The sequence below is a fragment of the Strigops habroptila genome, chromosome 9 (assembly GCF_004027225.2).
Source record: "Strigops habroptila isolate Jane chromosome 9, bStrHab1.2.pri, whole genome shotgun sequence".
Classification (NCBI taxonomy): Eukaryota; Metazoa; Chordata; class Aves; order Psittaciformes; family Psittacidae; genus Strigops; species Strigops habroptila.
In genome coordinates, this window is record NC_044285.2 from 6,921,208 (window position 1) to 6,942,492 (window position 21,285).

A 21,285-nucleotide genomic window follows, 5' to 3' on the forward strand; every position below is an offset into this window, starting at 1 on the left:
AGGTTTTAATGAGACCATTTAGCATTTTTCTTTTAAAAAACAAGAACTGAAATGGGCATAATAAACCAACTCCACCTACATCATGCACTTGGGAAAAACAACAGGGCCCAGTTTTAGCCCCTGTCTGTGCTTAATTGTACTTGGAAGACTACATAATGGAGGACTAATGGTACCTATGCGTTTAGTTCATTTAGCAGTGCAGAGGAGATGATTTCCTACGCGAAGTATAGCACTTTGCTTGGCTTCTTTTATCAGATAATGATCAGGACACATACATTAGTAATAGACTGCCAGGAGTAGCATGTCCTGGGTTATAAACCCCAGCTGGTCATGATCATAGTTATTAGTAATAACACTAATCTGCGTTTCTAAATTACATCTGACCACAAGAGCTACCAGTGTCTGTTTATATAATATACATATTGCAGTAAGTCTAATTTCATCTGTGTACAAATACAAGGGCATTTTTCAGTGTGGGGGCATGTTTTCAAAGAAACAAAAGCTCCATTCTTAGAGCAACTCAGTATCCAATGCTGCACACAAAAATACAGCCAGGGTTTCAGTACCTATTTTTCTGCTAACTTCCCATATCATACCCAGTGTCAATCCATTTCATTAATCCTTTATTGACAAGATCCGCTCAGGACTTTGATTTTTAAATCTCATCTGAGAGTCTGAAAGCCTCCACCTTCCAGCAAGTGCTTGCCCCTGGGTCATTGCTACTGTTATATGCTGATTTGCATTTACATATTTTGCTTGGAGCCTGCATTGTATTTGCTTTCTCCTATCTGTTTTTCCTCCTGACACTGAGGATGAGAACAGCAATCAACACAGGACACCAACAAGAGCTCACAGCTGTCCCCATCCCTGGTACCTTCCCTCAGCCTTTCTTAATGTTTTACTGATTATTTTTCAAACTGAGAGGCTTAAAGCCAGGAAATTCCTGAAAAAGTAGTTTTGAAGTACTAAGAATATACATTTCATATAATGCTGAAAAGAAGGTGATCCCCACTCTGTATTTGCCAAAGCCTCTCTGAAATCCGGATAAATTAAGCTTCACTATTTAATCAGCGTTGCCAAGTGGATGGTTACAAGCATTTTGTTCTCCAGTACTAAGACTGGATGACAAGTATATTGGCTGTATTCTGGGACTTATTCTGGTAACTGTTTTACTAATAAGGGAGGCACCAGGGCCTTTGAATTCTTGCTGGAGCAATGTCTCACATCCCTGCTGGGCACATCCAGAGCTCCAGGTGCTGCCCCAAGCTATGGAGTCAACTGGGCTTTCACTCCTCTTTCCTCTAAGGATATTTCAGACAACACTGAGGAGTGAGATGTCAGGAATGTATGGATAAAGTGGCCCAAAAGCTGGGATAAAGGCAGCTCAGTAAGAAGCAATTTGCATTGTAAAGAAGTCTTATAAGTATGCAGCCTATTAATAACTGCCTCCGTTTGTGACAAATGTCACCAGGCTGATTTGAGCTGCTTTGGAGGCAGAACAGATAGCAATTATCTATCACCCCCGAAGATGCTCTCAACAAGTGATTCACATTGGAAGGGATTGGGGTGATGTTTGGTTTTGTTTTGCTTTCCTGACAAGTAATTTAGACACAAAAGTCCTGGTTCTCAAAGGCTTCAGGCTTTGGGTCACCTCTGCAGGCCATTTGCATCTCATTAACTCCTCAGCCCTATTGGAAGCAAACCTTGAAAAGGATCAGAAAACAATGGAGAAGATTAAGTCTTTGGTCATTTACATAGCTTCAGAGCTATGATGGCCAAGGAAAAAAGCTTGCTGCAGCACCTGGAAAGGCAGCAGTCCGCAGACAAGTACTAGGTTTTGGGTTGACATTAGCTCTGGAGTGGAAGAATGGCCCATGTTACAGCTGACTTCTCAGAAAAGACCTGCTAAGGTATCCATTCGACTCTCTCTAGGCATGAGCATAGACAGCACCTGTGTGGTAAAAGAGGAATACCAGTATCAGCGTAGTCAAGACAGATCCTCCAACTTGCTCCACTGAATTAACTCAAGTTTCTTTGAGAATCTGCTCTAGTGGAAGGTGTCCCTGCCCATGGCAGGGGAGGTGGAACTAAATGAGCTTTAAGGTCCCTTCCAATCCAAACCATTCTGTGACTCTATGATTCTGAAGTTGTGTCAACGTGATGTCTTAGAGATCTGACCCCTGAAGGTTTCTGCTGCAAATTGCAGACACAAAGATGAGCTCAAGAAAGTTAGATCCCCAGTCATACTCTGCAGCAAGCTTGAAGTCAATGGTCTTGGCTCATTGCAGGACTGGGCTTTCTGCTAGCAGAAGTGATCACACAAGGTATTGGAACAAGACAGTATCAGATCACATACCAATTCTAATCCAGGCAGGCACTGACCACAGGCTTAGTACATGTGAATGGTTTTATATCCTATTATAATGGAACCAGTTCCTCACTATCATCCAGTCCTCACCATCTCTCAGGCAGTTTAAGAGACAGCAATGGCACAGTTATCAACACCTTCACATTTTCTGTTTTGTTACCTCCAGTACAAATATCAATTACATAGTCTGACAAGGAGAAAATGAAATTGCAAGGTGTAAGGCTGCAGGTATTTAGTTCAATTATTGGGGCTGTCTTTAAAGCACTGTAATGACACCAATCCAGCCAGATAACAGAGAGATGGGGTATTATGTGCATTCCTACACTTTGAATTTAAATTAAAATTTGCTGTGATTTAAGATGTTATCTCCTTTGAAGGTCTATACTTTCCTTGGAGAAAATAATTATTCTCAGCTAATAATGTGAGTCGCTATGCTAGGGATTAGCATATTTGTAACAGGGTGCCTTTGCTTCCTATTGTCAAAGACTCAGGTACATTATTTACTGCATGATAATCTCAATCTGGAATGAATCTTTCACTTGAAAGGACACCTCTTCTTTAAAGCTCATCATCACCTTGCCCTGCTTTTGCTTATGCCTCGGTTTGGAAGGGACATTTTTCTTTGTGATATGCAGAAGTCATTACCAAATGCCTGAAAGTCTGTCAGCCAGGTTTCCTTGATAATAGTGATAACAATAATGACAATAAATAAAGCCCAACAATGTCCAAAGGAAAACAAAGTGGTCACTTGTGAGCTGTGATTGCAAAGATAGGTAGTAAGAAAGATGCAAGAACATAATGTAGATACTGACAGCATCATTACCCATGTGTCATTTTGAAACCACATTAATCAGGCCATCATCCAAGGACTTTACTCATAAGTGTAAAGTCAGGCAATAGGTTCTTGTTACAGAGTGAAAGAGGAACACAAGAACTAATAGCTCAGGGCTACGACCAGAGAGCAGCTTGGGGCAGGAAACAGTAATGCTTTATCCCTAAATCAGCTCGAGGGCAGACACCAAACTAGATTGGGATCTCTATGTGGCAACAGAAAGATCTAGATTTTACTCCATGTTGGCTTTAATGCTTTGTGCAGTTATACAAAAATGTCTGGTGTGCCTTCTGCACAGTCACTGGAGTGGAAATCTCTGTTGTACAAACTTTTCACTTTGTGCTGATTCCTTATCATGCATTAAGAAATTCCGGCTGAGATATGCCTGGTGATTCCTTCCCTGCCACTATCTCTCATACTGGAGGAATTAATTCTCAATTATTACGTTGCCAATAAGAGAATTCCCAGGACTACAGTGACTGAATATATTGGATTTACATAATCTTGCCTAAATATCAACATTGCATTTGCATCAGATTCCAACTGTATCAAATGAGGGTGGATACTTAGGGAAGCCATATCTGAAGATGAAGAGATAAAACAGAGAGAAACAAAAGGAGACAGAAGGTGATTTTCCCAGATTTTGCTGTGCCATGAATCACCTCAGATATCTAGTTCACAGAGTCTTTCTTCTGAAGAGAAAGAACTCTTAGCTTTCCCGTGAATAGCTACCCTGTTTAAGATCACATGCCCACTTCATCAGAAGCAACTATTTAATGCATACAAGCTTTTTGTCTATATTGCTTGTGGTTCTTGGAAATTATCTGAGATTGTTCTGTTTCTTTGCAAGGGCTCAGCATTCTGTGCTGGCAAATGCAACTAGAAAATTCTATTTGTCTGATACAGTCCAGACAGTATCACACTAAAATCCCTATGCAAGCCTGCCCCAAAGTCTTAAGCCAGTCCTGAAAAAGGGAAGGTAGTAGAGTGAAAGTTGCTGAATTTCCCCTCAGTGAGGGCTTGAGTGGAGCCAATCTCAAAGCTACTCCTCTTGTCAATGATTTTCTTCAAAACACCATCCCCATGTGAACAAGATTTCCAGCAAAAGGCCACAAATTCTCCCCTACAAGCACAGGGCGCGAGCTGGGGAAGTCAACTTGTCTGTGACACCATTTACTCCTGCAGCAGTAGATATAAGCTTTGGTCTTGTGTGTCTCAGAGGGTATGAGAGGTTTATCTTCTCACTGCTGTTGATTGAGCATTCTGAGACAAGTACCACTAGGCAGTTCAAGCTATCTGTGCATTGCCAAGGAGCAGACTGGGAAGCCAATTGCTAGATAAGAATTTCTCCCAGAGCTGAAAGTGGAGTGGCCGTGAAAAGCTGCAATACTAAAACTCTGTTTTTAAGACCAGATAAAGGCCAGAAAAGGGTTTGGGATTGAATTTGGGAGTTTTGTTTGGTTTTTAACTTTTCCGTGCATAATTTTCCCATTTGGATTTCTTTTTCATGAAGTCCTATCTCTAAAGCCTGTCTGGGGCAGTATTTCATTCTCAGCAGACATCAGAAGTTCGCAGTAATCATGGTCATGATTTAAGGATACATTTAACTTGAACTTCTCTGTGGCAAGTGTGATATTCACCCAGAGTTACTTCTTTTTTCTTTTTAACCAACATTTCTCCCACATAAGTTCTATACTGAACCTTGACCTAAGGAGATAAGGAAACTGGTTACTGGAGCTAAATTTGCACCACTTAGAAGAAAGCTGTTTTAACTGACCTGGAGGAGGGACATGCTGCAATACCAGAGTTAAAAACCAGCAATGTAACAGAGCTTCAGGACATTGAATAGTAACTGGCACCCCAAAACCTCTGAAAATCTGCCAAAGAAGGTCTCTTGGGCCCCTGATGCAGGGGTCACCACTTACATCTGCGCCAGAGACCAACAAAAAGGTGACACTATTCCTGTCCTTATTCAGGTGGGATGTGAAAGAGGACAAACTGATTAGCAGCATCCTACAGCTGGGCCAAGCCAGGACTGCAAACTCTTTATGGTCTCTTTGGATAGGGTCGAACAAGACTGTAAAGAAGTTGTTCTGAAATATTTATAGGTCTATGTGCTCAGTATACGGCTGGTTTCTGAGGGGCAGTTTCTTGTTCAGGGGTCTAAGCGAAGGAACAGGCTGCTGGGAAGTTTCCAAAGTTCTTATCCTGAAGAAGAAAGAGTTGAAGTGCTGAATTTATCATTCAAAGATGAACTCGAGAAGTTGAGTACAATATTCTCATCCCAATCTGAAGCAGAAGATTTCAAGATAAAGAAAGGGCTCCCTCTGGAGAAATATTACCAACTTCCGAAACCACACAGCTGGTGTAGAGCCAGCTCCAGCTCCTGTCCTGCCTGGGGCATTCCACCATGGAGACAGGCTGCAACCCTGGGAAGATCCCTGGAGTAAGTCTCTTTACTTTGCCAGGGTTACAAAGAGAGGAATGAAACCACTTGAGATCTGCCTTTGGTCTCCTTGCAATTAGGTCTGTTTGCATTTACTGGATGGCTCTTTTATTTTCTATGGTGAAACAAAAGCTTCCCATGGAATCCTAAACTCTTGGTTCTCAGAAAGAAACTGTCAACATAAAACCCATGGTGGCCAGCAGCTGCATCCAGCTGTTGTGGGAGCAAGCTCATAAGGCTAGGGTAAAGCCCCACTTAACTATATCACAGGTCTCTGGCTGGTTTCTACAAGCTGTAAGAAGTAGAACTGCAATGTTTGTTGATGTTATCTGGTTAATTTTCAGCAGTTCAGTACTCTGATCTGAATCACCTGCTATCCAGTTAGGGAATGCATTGAGGATCTGTGGCCACAGGGTGTTTTGAGGTAATATCAAAGCACTTAGGAATATATGTGTTGTCCCTTGTCATATATTTATAACACAGGGATGTGGGAAGGGTTCACAAAATCACTCTGGGGAGAGACTTCTCATTTTAAGAGCTCAGATTTTGACTGCAGAAAGTTCTGCCTGTGCTTAAGGCTGGTGAAGGTGGAACCTATGAGGCAATGCTGGTGATACCTTTCCATGATTAGGAGGGCGGGAGAACTTATTTATGAAACCCATTCAGTGCAGCATCTCAACAGTCTGCCCCAGGGGTCGCTGCTCGTGCTGACCAGTTCCTAGGTCTGTGGGTAAGGCACCGGCCAGCCCAGAGCTCTTCTCTAACTGGAGTCTCACCATATTTTTACAAGGGACATACATCTCCCCCGGAAAATACTCAAGAACTGCAGCCTAAGAAAGCTTGAAAAGAATTGCACAAGTCTACTTAAGAAGAAACTCATATTTTCACCCACCATAATTACATCTGCTTTGCTTCAGGTTTGCACAACTCCCATTCAAAAGCTTTAGTACTGAAATTCGCTAATCATTGCCCTTTCCCCCCTTTTCCATAAGGTTCCTGGGAACCAGATCCCTGTGACTGTACCTGATGGCGCTGCTTCAGCATCCTCTCTGTGCATGACATGGGTCCTAGCTGTGACTCTGGCTTCTGGATACAGCCCCCAGCAGTCAGAACTACAACTAAGGACCGGCAGTTTACGATGTGTACAACTGCTGCCATCTTCTGGCCTTATTAGGACTAATTTCGGGCCCGAAACACCTGAGGCAGAATCAATAGTCAGGTGTAGTAATTTAGTTCTGCTTACAAGTAACTGGTCTGAGAAACACAGAATAACCCAATAGCAGACAAAAAGTCACACCAATGTTTGTGAATCGGCAGGGTGCTCAGCCTCCAGCAATTTCTGCCACAAGCTGGAAAAGCAGGGCTCGACTTCCCAGCAATAAGTTCCTGAACAAGTTGTTGCTCTTCCCCTGACTTTTCAACAAACATGAACACAAATTGCCAAGTTTGATCCCTACTTTAAGAGTCTCAAAACCAGGGTTTAAGATATAGGAGCACTGACAAATTGATGGCCCAGCTTGCCATAATCTAACTGAAATTGTACTCCCAATATCAAGTCACTTCAGGATTCAGAAGCATCACTCAGACCTATTGCTGGATTTAGTAGCTGCTGGGAATGCTGTGATTTCCAGCCTTCTTCCTCCACCCTGTAACCTTCTGTGACAGCTTGGGTGAACCTGCACGTCCAGGGAATCTGGTACATTTATCAGTAACTATGGGAATCCGTGCTAGAAACTCCACATAATGAGGAACGTGAGATGGTCAAGGTAGAATCATTAATACAGAAAAATAGGAACACAGATTTCAAAAGGTTTTCTTATCATCCAGTCCATCCTATGGTATCTCAGACAGCCATATCACCTAATCCTGCTCTTAAATTCCCTGTGCCCTACTCTAAAATTAGTCAGGGCTTTTTTATGCACAGTTTTTATCAGCAGCCTTGTCTGAACATTCAAATACGGGATTTTCCTGCTTACTGAGATTTCAGCCTTAAGCAGAATGTCAACTAGACTGGAGTAAGGGCCACTTGAAAGCACCTCCAAGGCTTTCAGTGCAAATCTCTGATCTTTATTTAAAAGCCCACTTCATAGAAAACAGCTGTTTGACAGCGTTTGCTAATACACCGATTCCTACATAAAGGCAGAACACACAGAAGAGGCTTACAAACTGTTGACTCCATAGTTCTGTACTCCACAGACAGACATGAGCATTGCAGAATTCACAGCTGGCAGCTCCCGCCTGAGACCAGTCCTTACCATCTCCCATCTGAGACCAGTCCTTACCAGCTCCCCTAGACTGCTGCTGGCTTTGGTTCACCCAGTGGGACCCCAGCTCAGATGAGTCCTATGGGACCTGGCTGAACCTCAGATGAGGAAAAATGCCTCATTTAGTCTCTTGATAATGGAGGTTCCTTCATGGTTCCATTATTATATTTCCAGTATCTCCTGTTTTATTCTCATATTAGCTATAACATGTTGCATGTGCAGTGTACATGAAGAGACGACTAAATGCTGATTGACCTGACAACTTTTCAGCACCTGAATGTCTTAAAAACAAGCCAAAGTTGACTCAGAATCAAAACCCTACTGACCTAGAGTGGGCCTGGGGGAAGAGCCATTGCTGCATTTTATGGAATACATTGAGTTGAAATTCATGTATAAATGCCATAGTCTGTCAAGCAGCCTCCACTGCTTATACCATGAGCTCTTTTCCAAGGCAGTTAACATTGCACAGGTCTCTGTCATCCTGCTCTGAAAGCATGGGGTGGATAATTACATTTATGCAAACAGCTGCAAACAAATAGCACACATCCTTAGAAATACATCCATAAGAGTGTATACTATAGTCAAATGGTGTGCCCAGCTATGAGAAACAGCACTTTTTTGGGGCCACAATGTTGTTGCAAAGCAGTTTAGCTTTCCGGTTTTGCATGGCACTTCAAAATATTTCATGCTTCCTCTTCCAAATACCTTTTCAGGATAAAGGTTTTCCCATGTAGTGTGTTAGGAAGTACACAGTGTGAAAGAATTGTGACAGAAGTGAGACTTAATCAAGGGGGGATTGTTTGAGACAGCAAGGCTGTACAAGTAGCCAATATTAGAAGTCCCCACACTGTCAAGGTGGGTAAGCCACCTGCAGCAGCCCTTGTAAGAGGCCTCAAAGTGCGCATTAAATACAAACACTACAAGAGTCATTCTTTTATTTCCAGCTTTTTAATGTGACAGGGAGAACAAAACCAAAGTCCATTGGAACAGCTGCAATTTCCAGTGACAACCAGACACAGATCAAATAAAAAAAAAAAAAAAACCAACATAAAAGAAGAAAGGTTTCAATTGATGAAAAGGAACAAAGGGACCGGAATTGTCTATTTCACACACACAGAGTCGACAGAACATCTAAATGAAACAGTTCATTAAATGCAGTTCAATAACTGGGTGTTATTTACAGTGGAACTTGCAGTGTGTGTGTACCTTTATAGAGCACTAACACCACATAGAGCAAAGAAATTTCTTTCAGTTTGTTTCCTTCACAGTTCCCAGATTTGATTCTTCTTAAAAGCAGTGTTTGCTAATACGAGGGTAAGAAACTGAGGGAGAAACTTGGTGGAAATACAATGGATGGGGCTCAAACCTTAATAAACCTAAAAATATACTGTCAGGTTCATATGTCCTTTGGAAAGTCAAAGGACATGAGCAGGGAACATAAATGGACCTAGGGCCTCCTTAACAGTATCAGAGTGTACTCTGTTGTTGGAGGTCTCAAAGCAGGACCTGGAGGAGACCTGCACATCTGCAGAAAGCTCAGCTCCATGCAGCCTCACTCTGTGCCCCTGTGTGAACTCAGTCTTGGGGCTGGACCAGGGAATTCCAGGCTCAGGAAATATCTCCGGTATCACCGAAGGGCATCAGGCTGCCTGATGTGCTGAACATCTGGATCTGAATATGGGTTTTCCAAGAGTGACTCTTAGTACAAAAGATCTGTACAGCGCTGTTTATAAGTCACAGAGCATTCCAAGGGGATAAGGATCATACGGGCAAAGAGGGGATCACCCCACCCAGCACAAGCTGCAGCCACCACCTGTAGAACATAGCAGAGCCAAAGACAGTGGTGGGAGTTGCCCTGCACAACTGAATTAAAAGAATACGTATACAGCAACCAGTTAAATCAACTGGGAATATAAGGAGGCAGAACTCTTATTGTAATACCACTAGTGTCTTATAATAATATTAACAATGCTCTGTGTTCCTCTAAATGTCTGTTTCTGCATGCTCAGAAACTCAGTAATGAACTCCTCCTGTGACCCTGTTACACTGCTGTACCCCTAAATCACAGCAGGCCAGTCCGGGTTCCCTAAACCCAACTTTCCCATGCTGCAAAGTCCCTGGCTGCATGACTGTACTGGTGCGCCATGCATGCATGAAGAGGTCCAGCTGTCTTCTAGAAGATGTCTTTGGGATTTAAGGCAAGTCCCCTGTCTTGGTCCTCTGTGCCCCTGTTGCAGTAAAGTTCATGAATCCAAGGAAATAGTGTTCTGCAGAGATCATCAGTGGACCTGTGGTCAGCAGTTTTCTCTGTGGATGGTCCAGTGCATCCAAGACAAGGAGACTGTTCACTGTGGCAAAGATAGGCAGGAGTAACCAATGGAGCAGGCATGCTGGTCCCTTGCGCTGCAGGTATAATGCTGATTTTGCAGTAGAAATAAAGCTGAGCCATCAGAGGAGGAGCCTGAGAGAAATCTCCCCCTGCATGATGCTCCAGGGTTCAGTGGCTCGGGCTCATGGCTTGAAGCTGAGGTGCAAATCAGAACACAGCCAATGCTGAGGGGACTGCACCTGTCAACCATTTTGCCTGAAGAGCAGCAGTGTGAAGCTTACACCGATTTACACCATGACAAGGACAATAAACAAACACATTAGAAATATTGACTAAGCCTTGTTCACACTGAAGTTGGATGGGAGATGTTAGTCCAGGTATCAAAAAGGTAGATGACTGAGCTGGAGCTGTTGCCCTGGATTTCTCTGTTACAGGAAAGGAGTAGGGCTATCCAGGGCAAGCCATCTTCTCAGTAAGGTACCTGAGCATGGCCACATATATTGCCTATGCCTTTCAGCTAAGAATAATGGGAACTCAGGGCAATGAGTTCAGATCCCGACATCTAACTCATAGGTGTCTAAAGCTGGGCTATATTGTTTCTCCTTAGTTTTTCCTTTCTTCCTTCTCTGTTCAGTGTCACCCTTTCCTATTAGGTCATGAACTCCCCTGTCAAGTCAGGGACAGGAACCTTGTCACAACACACCTGCAGTGTCCCCTAGCCCTCAAATGACTGACCCATGGGCTTTAGGGGTGCAAAGAGTTTCTACAGCCACATGGGTAGTTTGTGTGACATTGACAACAAGGTCCTATTGCTCTTTACCCTGTCCCAGCTAATGTCTCGAAGGTGAGGTTTAGCAGCCATTCTGTAAAGGTGAAAGGTGACAAAGCCATTCTGTAAAGAAGAAAGGTTTCTAAGATTGGATATTTCCTAATATCACCTTGCCATTTCTATCTCCTCAAGACCTCAATACCTTCCTTCTCTGAAAATTAACAGAGAAGTTTTGCAAAACAAATGATGTCATTACTGTCACTGTACAATGTGAGTGGAAAACACAAAGGGTCATTTTTGCTGTCAGAGCATCAAGTGATATGTAAATAAGAGTGCTTCTTGGCTCCATAGAGCAGCACAACAGAATAGTCCAGAAAATGAAACATTGGAGTGTGGTAATTGGTATGCAGAGCCCAACAAAATGGATGAAACTTTAAGACCATGGTGATCTTTTGTGTTGAAATACATATTTAGCTGCTTCTCACCATGCAAAGGGACCAGACATTCTTAGAGAAGAAAAAAAACCCAAACCACATTCTGGGCTGTGATTCTCAACAGAAGCTGTGAACTGCTGCCAAAGGACATAATTACATTCACTCCTACCTTAGAGAAGAAACCTTGCTGTTTTGAAGACAAATCAGAAAAGGCCTTAAGCTACCCATAAAATGAAGAAATGAGGCATAATGAGCTTGGTTATTACAGCAGCTTGTGATTTTATCAATTTCATAAGCCTCAGAATAAATCTCAAAAATCCCAAATAGCCCATTGTAGCCTAGTTGCTCCATAAGTGTTTATCCCTGACTGACACAATGATAAAAGTGATGCTCATTAGAGGGTTTTGCCTCATCGGCAAAGCATTTGCTTCCTGTGATCTAACCACGCTCTGTGTCCTTCAGCTGTCCCCTGCAGCAGCACCAACGCTGACTCCCACTATTGTGTGGGGCTGGCCCTGGTGTTGGCTGCTAATGTATTTGTCTGTACAGCTGAAGGCAAAGGTGTTAGACTTCAGACCTGCTGGATTTCAGCCTAGCCTTGCTTGTTTTTCTGAAAGAAAAGTGGAAAAAAAGAGGAAAAGAATGGATCCAAAGAAAGGTAAATCGGAAGATCAATAGCAAAAGTACAAAGAACTTTTTATGTCACAAAATATCCTGGTGAGACAAATTTCCTGCATTACATGACAGTTTCTGATCAATTGTGGTCTGTTGTTGAGCTTGTTGAAAGGGTTTAATTATCATTATCTCGTCAATTGTGAACACTGGTGTATTATTTAGTAGTATGCATTTCATTCTTGCCTCCCAAGAAAATACAGCCCAAACTACACAACTCATGTTGCTTTTAGATGCAATAGGACCTAGGTTGTATGATTCAAAGGGCGTAAATTTCAAAAATGGTCTTTACAGGATATCAAACTTAAATGGGCCACTTAATGGAGAATTTAATGTTCTGTATAGTGAAAGCTTGCTGCGTGCATTCCCTGTGTAACAAGTTAAATGGCTTTAAGTAACTGTGCTTACAGTGTTTCAATGAGACCCAAGTATATAAGAAAATCAAGCATCTTATTCTTTAAATAATATGGCTAAAATGCTGGTAAATTCACAGTTACCATACTCTAGGTATTTGACAAAAAGTCCCCTATTTACACCGGATAATATATACACATTTGGTTTGTGGAATGCTCCAACATCATATCAATTTCTCCTCTGTGAAAGCAGTAGGAAAAAACTCCTCTTAATCATCATAGAAATATATATTCCCAGCCATCAATACATTTAAATATTTGGTGTCTGGATATAAAGAATGAAGTGTCACTAAGTTGGTTATGACTCCAGATAATCTTGAGTTATTGGGATTCATTTCTAGTGTCTCTCTTAAGATCTCCTTAAGGGTGCAGAGATTAAAAATTATAAATTTCAATAGCTGATGACTTCAGTGTGTGTGTACATTTGCAAGTATGTGTAAACACATATATATATAAAACTATGTATATATTCCTCTCCCAGACCACAGTGATTCTCTATGCCCAAGTAAAGACAATAAAGGGCTTTGAAACCCTGAGTCTTCTGAGAGAGCCAAGCATCCACCCTCATATCCTCCAGAAATCAGGATTCTCTCACTCTTCCAGGTGGTTTAGTTGGTAACCCCCAAATCAAGACAGCTAGGGTCACCAGCCATGTCAGTAGGTCCGGTCCCTATTGCTGGAGCTCACCTACAGTAGATCTGTCACTTGCCTCCACTCCGGATGCCCTTCGTGTCTGAGCACAGCTGATATGAGTTGCCAAGGAGCGCTGGGCAAGGCGGGCAGCATCTCACAGTTCGGCAAAGGCATGGGGGGGTCAGGATCTGTTCTCCTGTAGGACACGCTCACACCCATGCAGGTGCACACATGCACATAACTGCTGTTCTCATGTTGTTACACTGCGATGGAGAGAGAAAGGGCAGACTCCCAGCACAGGCAAGGTTAAACCCAAGCTCTGCAAGGGGTGTGTAGTAGCTGCATGCACCAGTTGTGACTGTTAAATGGTGTTTTAGGAGGGGGGTGTTTGTATCCGTTTGGGCTCTTCTTTGCTTCTGCCATCTTCTTTGAGGTATCGACAGAACAGTGTAGAAATGGACATTTTGATTTTCCCAAACACGTCACTTTTTTGTTCTTCTTCTACATCTGCCCCCCCGCCCCCAACCCCCTTGGCCTCAGTTGCTCACATCAGGACCTGTTCTCGAGTCTCTGGCAGGCGCAAAGCGAGCAGACCACCTCCAACCAGAGCGGAGGAAGCCAGAAGGATGGGAACCACCTTGGTTATCCCTACAAAGGAGGCAAAGATTGAGTTCCCCAGGATGGCACCAAACTTGCAAAGACCATTGAGGATGCCAAAGGCTGTTGCCCTGTGGAAAAGAAAAGCAGAAAGCAGTGGTTAGGACGGAGGTTCTCAGTGCAACTACAGAAGATCTGGATGGCTAATTTTGTGAATGCTCTTGTGTTCCCCAGGCTACGCTTCTAGCAAGTAAAGCCAGGCAGAATAAATAAATGGATAAATAGATATCACTGTTTTGCATGTCTGTGTGTACTCATTTCTCTTTTTCCTCTCAGCTTCTCCCTGCTCCTGCAGTGGCCCATTATGTCAGCCTTTGCCCTCCCCAAATACAGCAGGACACAATCTGTTCTAGAGTTTTTCAGGAGTGGGTTGTCACCAGGGAACCAACCACAGCTCTCCTCCAAATCCTGCTTCACCCAGGAGCTAAAAGCACACTGTGCCTTCAAAACACAGTCCTTCCCTTTAGGCATCCCCCTGCAGCCTGGAAAAGGCAAAAAAATAAAGGCTTATAATGATGTTGTGAGGAAAGATTTAATCTGCAGCACAATCTCCCAAAGTTTCCTGTGCTACCCTATCTCCCAAACCAATGGCTGTCTCCAGGTTGAGGAGGGGAAGGAAGGCTGTCACTGTGATGAGCTATGGCAAGAGGCTGGAGGATACATTTGAAAGGACAGACCTCCATGCACATCCATAGAAATGACAGGCTCTGTATTTTATCTGCCCATAATTTCCATACACCCACGAGACTCCCTGTGTACAAGCCACCAGGCATGCAGAATTATGCTTGCAAACATCTGTGCAGATCCAGTATAGCTGCAGGACTACCCAGCCCTTAAGGACTAGTGAAAATAAAGATAAATATGCACCTTCCCCATCTACATGTATCTAGAGTGGCTTTTTTATGGAGTATCCCTCCCTGGAGACATTGAAAACCCACTTGGACATGTTCCTGTGTAACCTGCTCTAGGTGACCTGCCTTGGTAGGGGATGATCTCCAGTGGTCCCTTACAACCCTAATGATTCTGTGTGAACTGAGAGAACAAAGTCAGAGGATGGAGACTAAAAGGAGCAATATTCTGAGCACCTTTTGTCAGTGGGGTAGAGCTCCACGGTGATCACATCCAGTGCATTCCAGGCAGCAATGCTGGCCCCGCAGAAGAGGCACTGCCAGCCGATCATTGCCGACTCGCTGTTGCCGAAGAAGAGGAAGAAGCAGCACACTGCTGAGATCAACATTGAGCCACCTACGGGGGCAACCAAGAGAAGAATGTTGGCACTGGTTTCCCCTGTCCACAGTTGAGCAAACGTATTTGTTGATAAAGAAGGTTTTCAAGTGATGGTGTTTCACCCCAGAATGAATGAAATCTGCAAGAATCCAAAAATACCTTGTTGCTGTCTATCTGTCATTCTCTGATGCTGGAAACCAGCCTGAAAATGTTCTCAATGACCATCCGATCTTGCTGATAGTCTGCTCTATGGAGACTCTAAAGACAGGCTTTTTCCAGGCAGGTTTCCAGCATCTCAGGCTTCCAGCTGGACCCAAGAAGAGCACAGGCAAGTAAACATGAAAGTCAATGGGGAGGAAGAATCATTGTGAAGGTTTTTCAGCTTGAGTTTTGAGTGAAGAGCTGGTGCATTTCATATCTTATTGAAATCACTTGACACATTTCTAGTCCCAATTAGGATAATTTACAGTCAATTGTATTAAGTACTTGAGGTCTCTTTTAATTATCAGAACATCATTAGATTTCATGGCACATTTACACAGGAGCCATAATTTTATGCACACCACTGAGGGAGAAAGTGAAAGCGTTCATGCTCAGTTAGGCACAGTTCAGATTCAGAAAGATGGATAGCTGCATCCCTGCCTTCTACCTGGTTGGGAATTTCCACCTGAAAGATGCAATTTTTGCAGAGCTGAAGTATCTTTCACTGGAACGTTCTGTTGTTGCTAAAATGTCTCCATTTACTATCAGGAAACTGAACAATTTGTTTGTTTGGGTTTTTGGAATCAATTTGACACCATTCAAAATTATTTGGATGCTGAACTGGAACTAAAATGCTTCATTTTGGACATGATGTTGCATCATGCCGCTGAGGTACTCTGTCTACGAAAACCTGCCGTGCAGGACTCCACACGTCTCCTCCATCATACCTGGTGCAGCTACATCCCCCACTGTGCAGTGCAGCATGAGGGTCACCATGTGGGCACCAGGAGATCTGCTGTTTGGCATAGGAGAGGATTTAGTGGAACACGATAAAACTGAAGTCCCAGTGAGGCAAAAAATGCAAAGGAAATCTCAGTTTTCATGTTAAGCTGACCAGAAATAATATGTTCAACAGAGTGATACGGGTGGGATGCCAAAAGGCTGTTTCAATTGAAAATTCCATGGTGAAACACTTCAGTGTGTCATTACTAATTTTTGTCCTGTACTTTTCAATCTGCAGAAGAAATAAGCATTTAGGATTCCAGCTGTCAGCCCAGTTCCAGATTGAAGTGCTGAAATGCTGACATGTTTGCAGGGTGGGCAATCTGATTTTCATTCAGCTTTCTTTATTTCTCACAGACCCTCTGGTTTGTTTGGGTCTTTTCCAAATCCACTACATGAATGCTCAGTGTGCATTCCTGACACACCGGTGGGGCCATCTTACTTACCTGAGCCTGTCTGATGGTGAGGCTAAGCTAGCTAAACTTCCCTGTGTTCTCAGAAGAGAGGTGAGCTCAAGAAAGTGATTCATCCCTTGCCCTTGAGCCACATCCCTGATTTTATTAAACTCACTTGGCTGTCCTCTGAGGTATGATTTCCATAGTACCTGGAGAGCAAGGTCTGAACCCTGGAGGAAGCAACACCAGAAATTCCCAAAGTAATCATAAGCCTGATAAGGTGATAACTTATTCCTGTAATGATAAAGGGATTGACTGTGACGTGGTCACTTAATCTAACATGCACTCTCCAAAGCTGTTTGTAAAATCATTTGAAGTCAGAAAACCAAAAAAGGCAACTTTTGCTGTCAAGCAGTCACATCAAATAATCTTTGTGAATATTCATTGCTACGAGCAAAGTGCTTATTTACACAGAGTGCTATGGACGTCAGCATCAACTCAACAGCACCAAGGAATCCTGCTTCAGTTCTGACCCTGTTGTGCTGAGCACTGGGTAAACACACAGGCTTTGACCTAAAAGCCAAAACAATAAAGAAAGGTGTCACAGATACACAGAAAAGCAGGGTGAGGAAATGGGGAGCAGGTAATTTGCCCACTGCCACAGAGTAGATCCCTTGCCTCACCCTCAAGTCTTTAGACTCTTCTTCTGCATTTGATAGGGGAATGAGTCATTCCCACCTGAGCCATCTCTGCTTACATCTTACGTGCGCAGGTGCAGTGAGACCTTCACAACGACCTTGGCTCTTTGCGGAGTCATGACCTGCTCCATGCACCCACCGTCCCCACTCACCAATCATCTTTATCCTCCCTATTTTGTCCATGAGTAATGCAGAGATGATGTTGCCTGGCAGCACAGACAGGCTGCCCAGGAAGCTGACCAGGTAGATCAGGAAATCGTTGTCCTCCTCAAAGTCCAGGTGGCAGCCTTCCTTCTCCTTCATAAACGTGCTGTTTATGAGCCTACAGTTGATGAATTTATGTTCATAGAGATCTGTGAGGGAAAGAGGCAAAGTCTTGATCCTGCTTGGCTGATCTCAGGATAGATCAATAAATATTATACTGCTTATGGTCATCGAACAAGGTTGGAGAAGATCATATTTTAAGCTATATTTGTTGACTTGAGCTGCTAAAGTGCTAAGAATTTTGCCATTACTTTAACCTTCCAAGGTTTGAGCCCAGTCTTTTGCATTTCCTGTGCAGCAGCCAATGATGCCAGAAGCCATGTGGTTAAAAACACTGATGGAGCAACCTGAAGACTCCTTCCAAATGCATCACCCTCTTTTTTCCATTATTCTCATTACCCAGCACACACACAAACACACAGATCCCTATAATCCTTTCTCCTAGAATCTGATAAAACAGATCCTGATTACTAGGAAGGGACATGAGACCATAGCAGGAATCCCATTACCAGTATTATAAAAGACAGTAGAAATGATGGTGCAATTTTCAAAGAAGGTCTCGCTGGATGTCACATCTTCAAAGTAGCAGTCCTCAAATAATGAATGCTCAAATCTCACTTCCTTGAATTTCATACCAATAAATCTGTTGGGCAGAAAACAGAACTTCACTCTCTGCTGTAAGATATTTTCTACACTGTATAGCACATGATGGCTGTTTCAAGAGACAGAGCACAATGGCAGTTTCTAAGGTCATTTAGGGGAGAGGTGTTGCTTGAATGCATAACTCTCCTTCCAACTCCATCCCTAATATTTTGTATTTTAGTAAGAGAAAAGGGTTTGGAGAGGGGTTTTTTTAAAGAGAGATGGACCTTTTAGGATTTCTGGCAGTTTTTCTATTCCTCAAAATAGGCACATCTAAGAAAAGGTGCTTCTAGGGCTGAGTGGACAGAAATCCTCTCATGTTCAGTGCAAGTCCATCTGAAGAAGATATATTTCATTCAGTGCATAGCATTTTCTTTGTGAGCTGACCTTGCTGCCTTCCTTATTCTGCCCCTTCCTCCAGCATAAATAAAACCAGACACTGTCAGGAGCCCATTAAGCCATTTGGTGAAAGGCTTCTGACAGCTGTTTAAGCTTAAAGGGATTTTTAAGCAAAAATGTTTCTAGAGAGAATGGGAAGATTATATGAGTTCTGCTTGTAACCATCCCTGTTCGAGGACTACTGCTTATCATGTAATGAAAACAGATTACACTAAAAATAATCAGCTGTGTCAGGCGATTGATTTCTCCTCTGCTGGGAAGCTTGACATATCTGACCTGCCTGCCTGAAGGATGACACGATATTGATTTACCTGTGAAATTCTGCAGGGACACTGAGAAGATGTATTAGTTAATGCACAGGCATGTTTGGAAGATGTAAAGAGCTATTAAGAGCAAGCATTATTGCTGTAGTTAAAGAGGCCACAACTGTCACCAAATAAAAAGCCTTCTAACATAACATCCCAGAAACTTAATTGAATTGGGCACTTACAACACTGTGTAGCATGATGGCTGTTTACACCAGTAAATGAGCACTGCAGGGTTTCTTAACTGAAGCTACTAACAGATATTATTAATGCACAAAACACCAGAAGAAGACTGTTCAAGTCTTTTGCTCCATGTAGAAGGTCTCATAGGTTACAGCAAAACTTAAGCTATTCTGCATTTGGTCAGTAATAGCCAGTGATGTATTTACTTCCAAAGGCTGTTAGAAGCCCCTTTTCCTGCAGTTTGATTTCTTCAGATCCATCTTTAAAAGAGTCACATAGCAATGGCCTAGTGTTCCATTGAGTTTTATCTCACAGCCAAGGGCTGGAGGGAAAACACAGCTATAAATCATATTGAGATGTGCTCTGAGCATTACTGGAGTGTAGCTTCATCAGGTTTTGAATTTTTGAATTGGAGAGGACCAAGGCAGGAGAATAGTGATGTACACAGTTTTATGTCTTCATCCTGCAAGATGCTGAACATCCTTAATTCTCAATGAAGTTAGTTAAAACTGAGCATCTCCTCTGGGCATAAGATAAGAATCCCCAATCCCTGAATTTGACCACCATCTACTTCTTACTAGGTTTTGTTCAGTTGCTTAAAAGGCAGGGGAATAGAAACTATGGGGCTAGGTTTGCACAATCAAACACAGCTCCTGCTGCAGGAAAGATATCTGGAGGGGACAGGGGGACACATGCTGGGGTCCCTCACCAATGTCTATCAGATATATATGCCAAGGAAATGGAAGCAAATATTTTCTGAGGGGAGAGGAACAACCTGGTTGGACAATGAGGTACGGTTTCACCTGCGAAGATTAAAACAATGAGTGTTTTGTGTAACATTGAACATGCAGTGGGACCTCCCCACATAGTGCAAAGCAGCTGGAGCAACACCCTGTCTAGCCTGGGGCAAGGAGATCTCCACAGGATTTACATAGAAGTATTTTCTTACCCATTTTATTGGGATTTAGAAAAGTAATCATGGCCTGCTACAGATCACTAGGATTTCTAGTGGTGTGGAACATAGAGCGATTTGGTCAAGGCTGGATACAGAAGAAAAACCAATAGGCTCAGACCAAATAGAAGAAAGGGAGGAGAGCACTATTGTTCTTCCCGAATAACTTCACTGACTTCAGAGCACTAAAACAGAAGGTGACACACTCATTCTGCGAGGACATGCTGGCCGGTGTGGGAGAAGCACACCAGTACAACTGACCATGACACAGCGTGCACTAATGGACTGAAGGATGGGCAGGATAAGTCATGTCAAGGACTTGAAGAGAAAAAAGCTTTTTATTTTGGCAACGCAGCAGACAGCAGTTTCATTACAAGTGATGAGCTCTGCTGCCCAAAACCAGTAGATGTCAGTGTGTACTAAGGAAAGAGAAGTTACCTCAGCATACCCAGCATAGCCGGGGCACCCACTGCCCTGCTCTCAAGGAGAGGCTGCTGGAAGCAGGAGTCCTTACAGGTATGCCCTTGGGTCTGGAGATGGAGTGGCTGAGGCAGAGCGTGTGAAAAACACGATAAAAAGGATATTTGATCTGTGGAAAACTGCCTTTGCGATTTGAGAGGTATAGACTGTGTGCCCAAAAGAACAGAGATTTTCAAGGTGGTGGAAAAAATACATCTATATCTTTCTATCTATACATAAAAGCTTTCTAAAAATGAATTTCAGTTCACATGCATCAAACCAAGTTCTATTTACTTACTTATCATTTCTGTATTCCCCGTTTCTATGGATCTGGTTTTCCAGGGTGAAATTAAAGGTGAAGTGTGATACTTCTTCTTCATCAAAGACCTTCACTCGGGATTCATATGCCTCTTCTTGGAAATACCGGATCATATCAGGGAACCAGACAATAAGGCCATAGTAACTGTAGTAGGATGGGAGACATACATTAAGGACACAAGATACTGGCACTGCAAATGTTGCAGTGCTTTTCCAATGACATACTTCATACCATGTAAACTTGTTAAGCTCCTAATGCAAATGCATTTATGATACAAACTCTTGCTTAGCTCTGACACAGGAATGAGCAAAGCATCTCAGCTGATCTCAGAAGCACATTGAGTTAAATAAGTACCTTACCTTAAGGCCATTGTAAACCAAACCACAGCCAGCATCAGTGTGTTCATCCTGTACTGGGCTGTTAAACAATATAGCACGTTGTCCCAGACCTACAAATCCACAAGAAAGAATTAGCTGCAAGGACACCCTAGCAGATACTTTCTGAGCGCATCATAAATCTCATGTCAGTAAAAAGGGCTCGCTGAGGGAAGGCAGGATGTGTAGCTCATGTTCAGTGTTTGTTCAGAATTATATTTATCAAGATAAATGGCTTACAAAAAGATCACTTATTCAGCTATGTGC

The 21,285-nt window shown here is 42.9% G+C and overlaps 1 protein-coding gene across 2 annotated transcripts in view; it reads right to left on the reverse strand.

Moving 5' to 3' along the window:
- Window positions 1-8,831: 8,831 nt before the first annotated feature.
- SV2B (synaptic vesicle glycoprotein 2B) overlaps window positions 8,832-21,285 on the reverse strand; it is a 63,777-nt gene continuing 51,323 nt past the window's right edge. The window contains exons 9-14 of one of the 2 annotated variants that reach the window (XM_030498250.1): window positions 21,004-21,092; window positions 20,624-20,788; window positions 17,895-18,028; window positions 17,274-17,474; window positions 14,903-15,062; window positions 8,832-13,888 (exon numbers count right to left, since the gene is read on the reverse strand). In XM_030498250.1, coding sequence (XP_030354110.1) covers window positions 13,705-13,888; window positions 14,903-15,062; window positions 17,274-17,474; window positions 17,895-18,028; window positions 20,624-20,788; window positions 21,004-21,092 — 933 coding nt within the window. In that variant the 3' untranslated portion in view covers window positions 8,832-13,704. The remainder of the gene's footprint in view (window positions 13,889-14,902; window positions 15,063-17,273; window positions 17,475-17,894; window positions 18,029-20,623; window positions 20,789-21,003; window positions 21,093-21,285) is intronic. The other variant, XM_030498251.1, reaches the window with a different exon arrangement.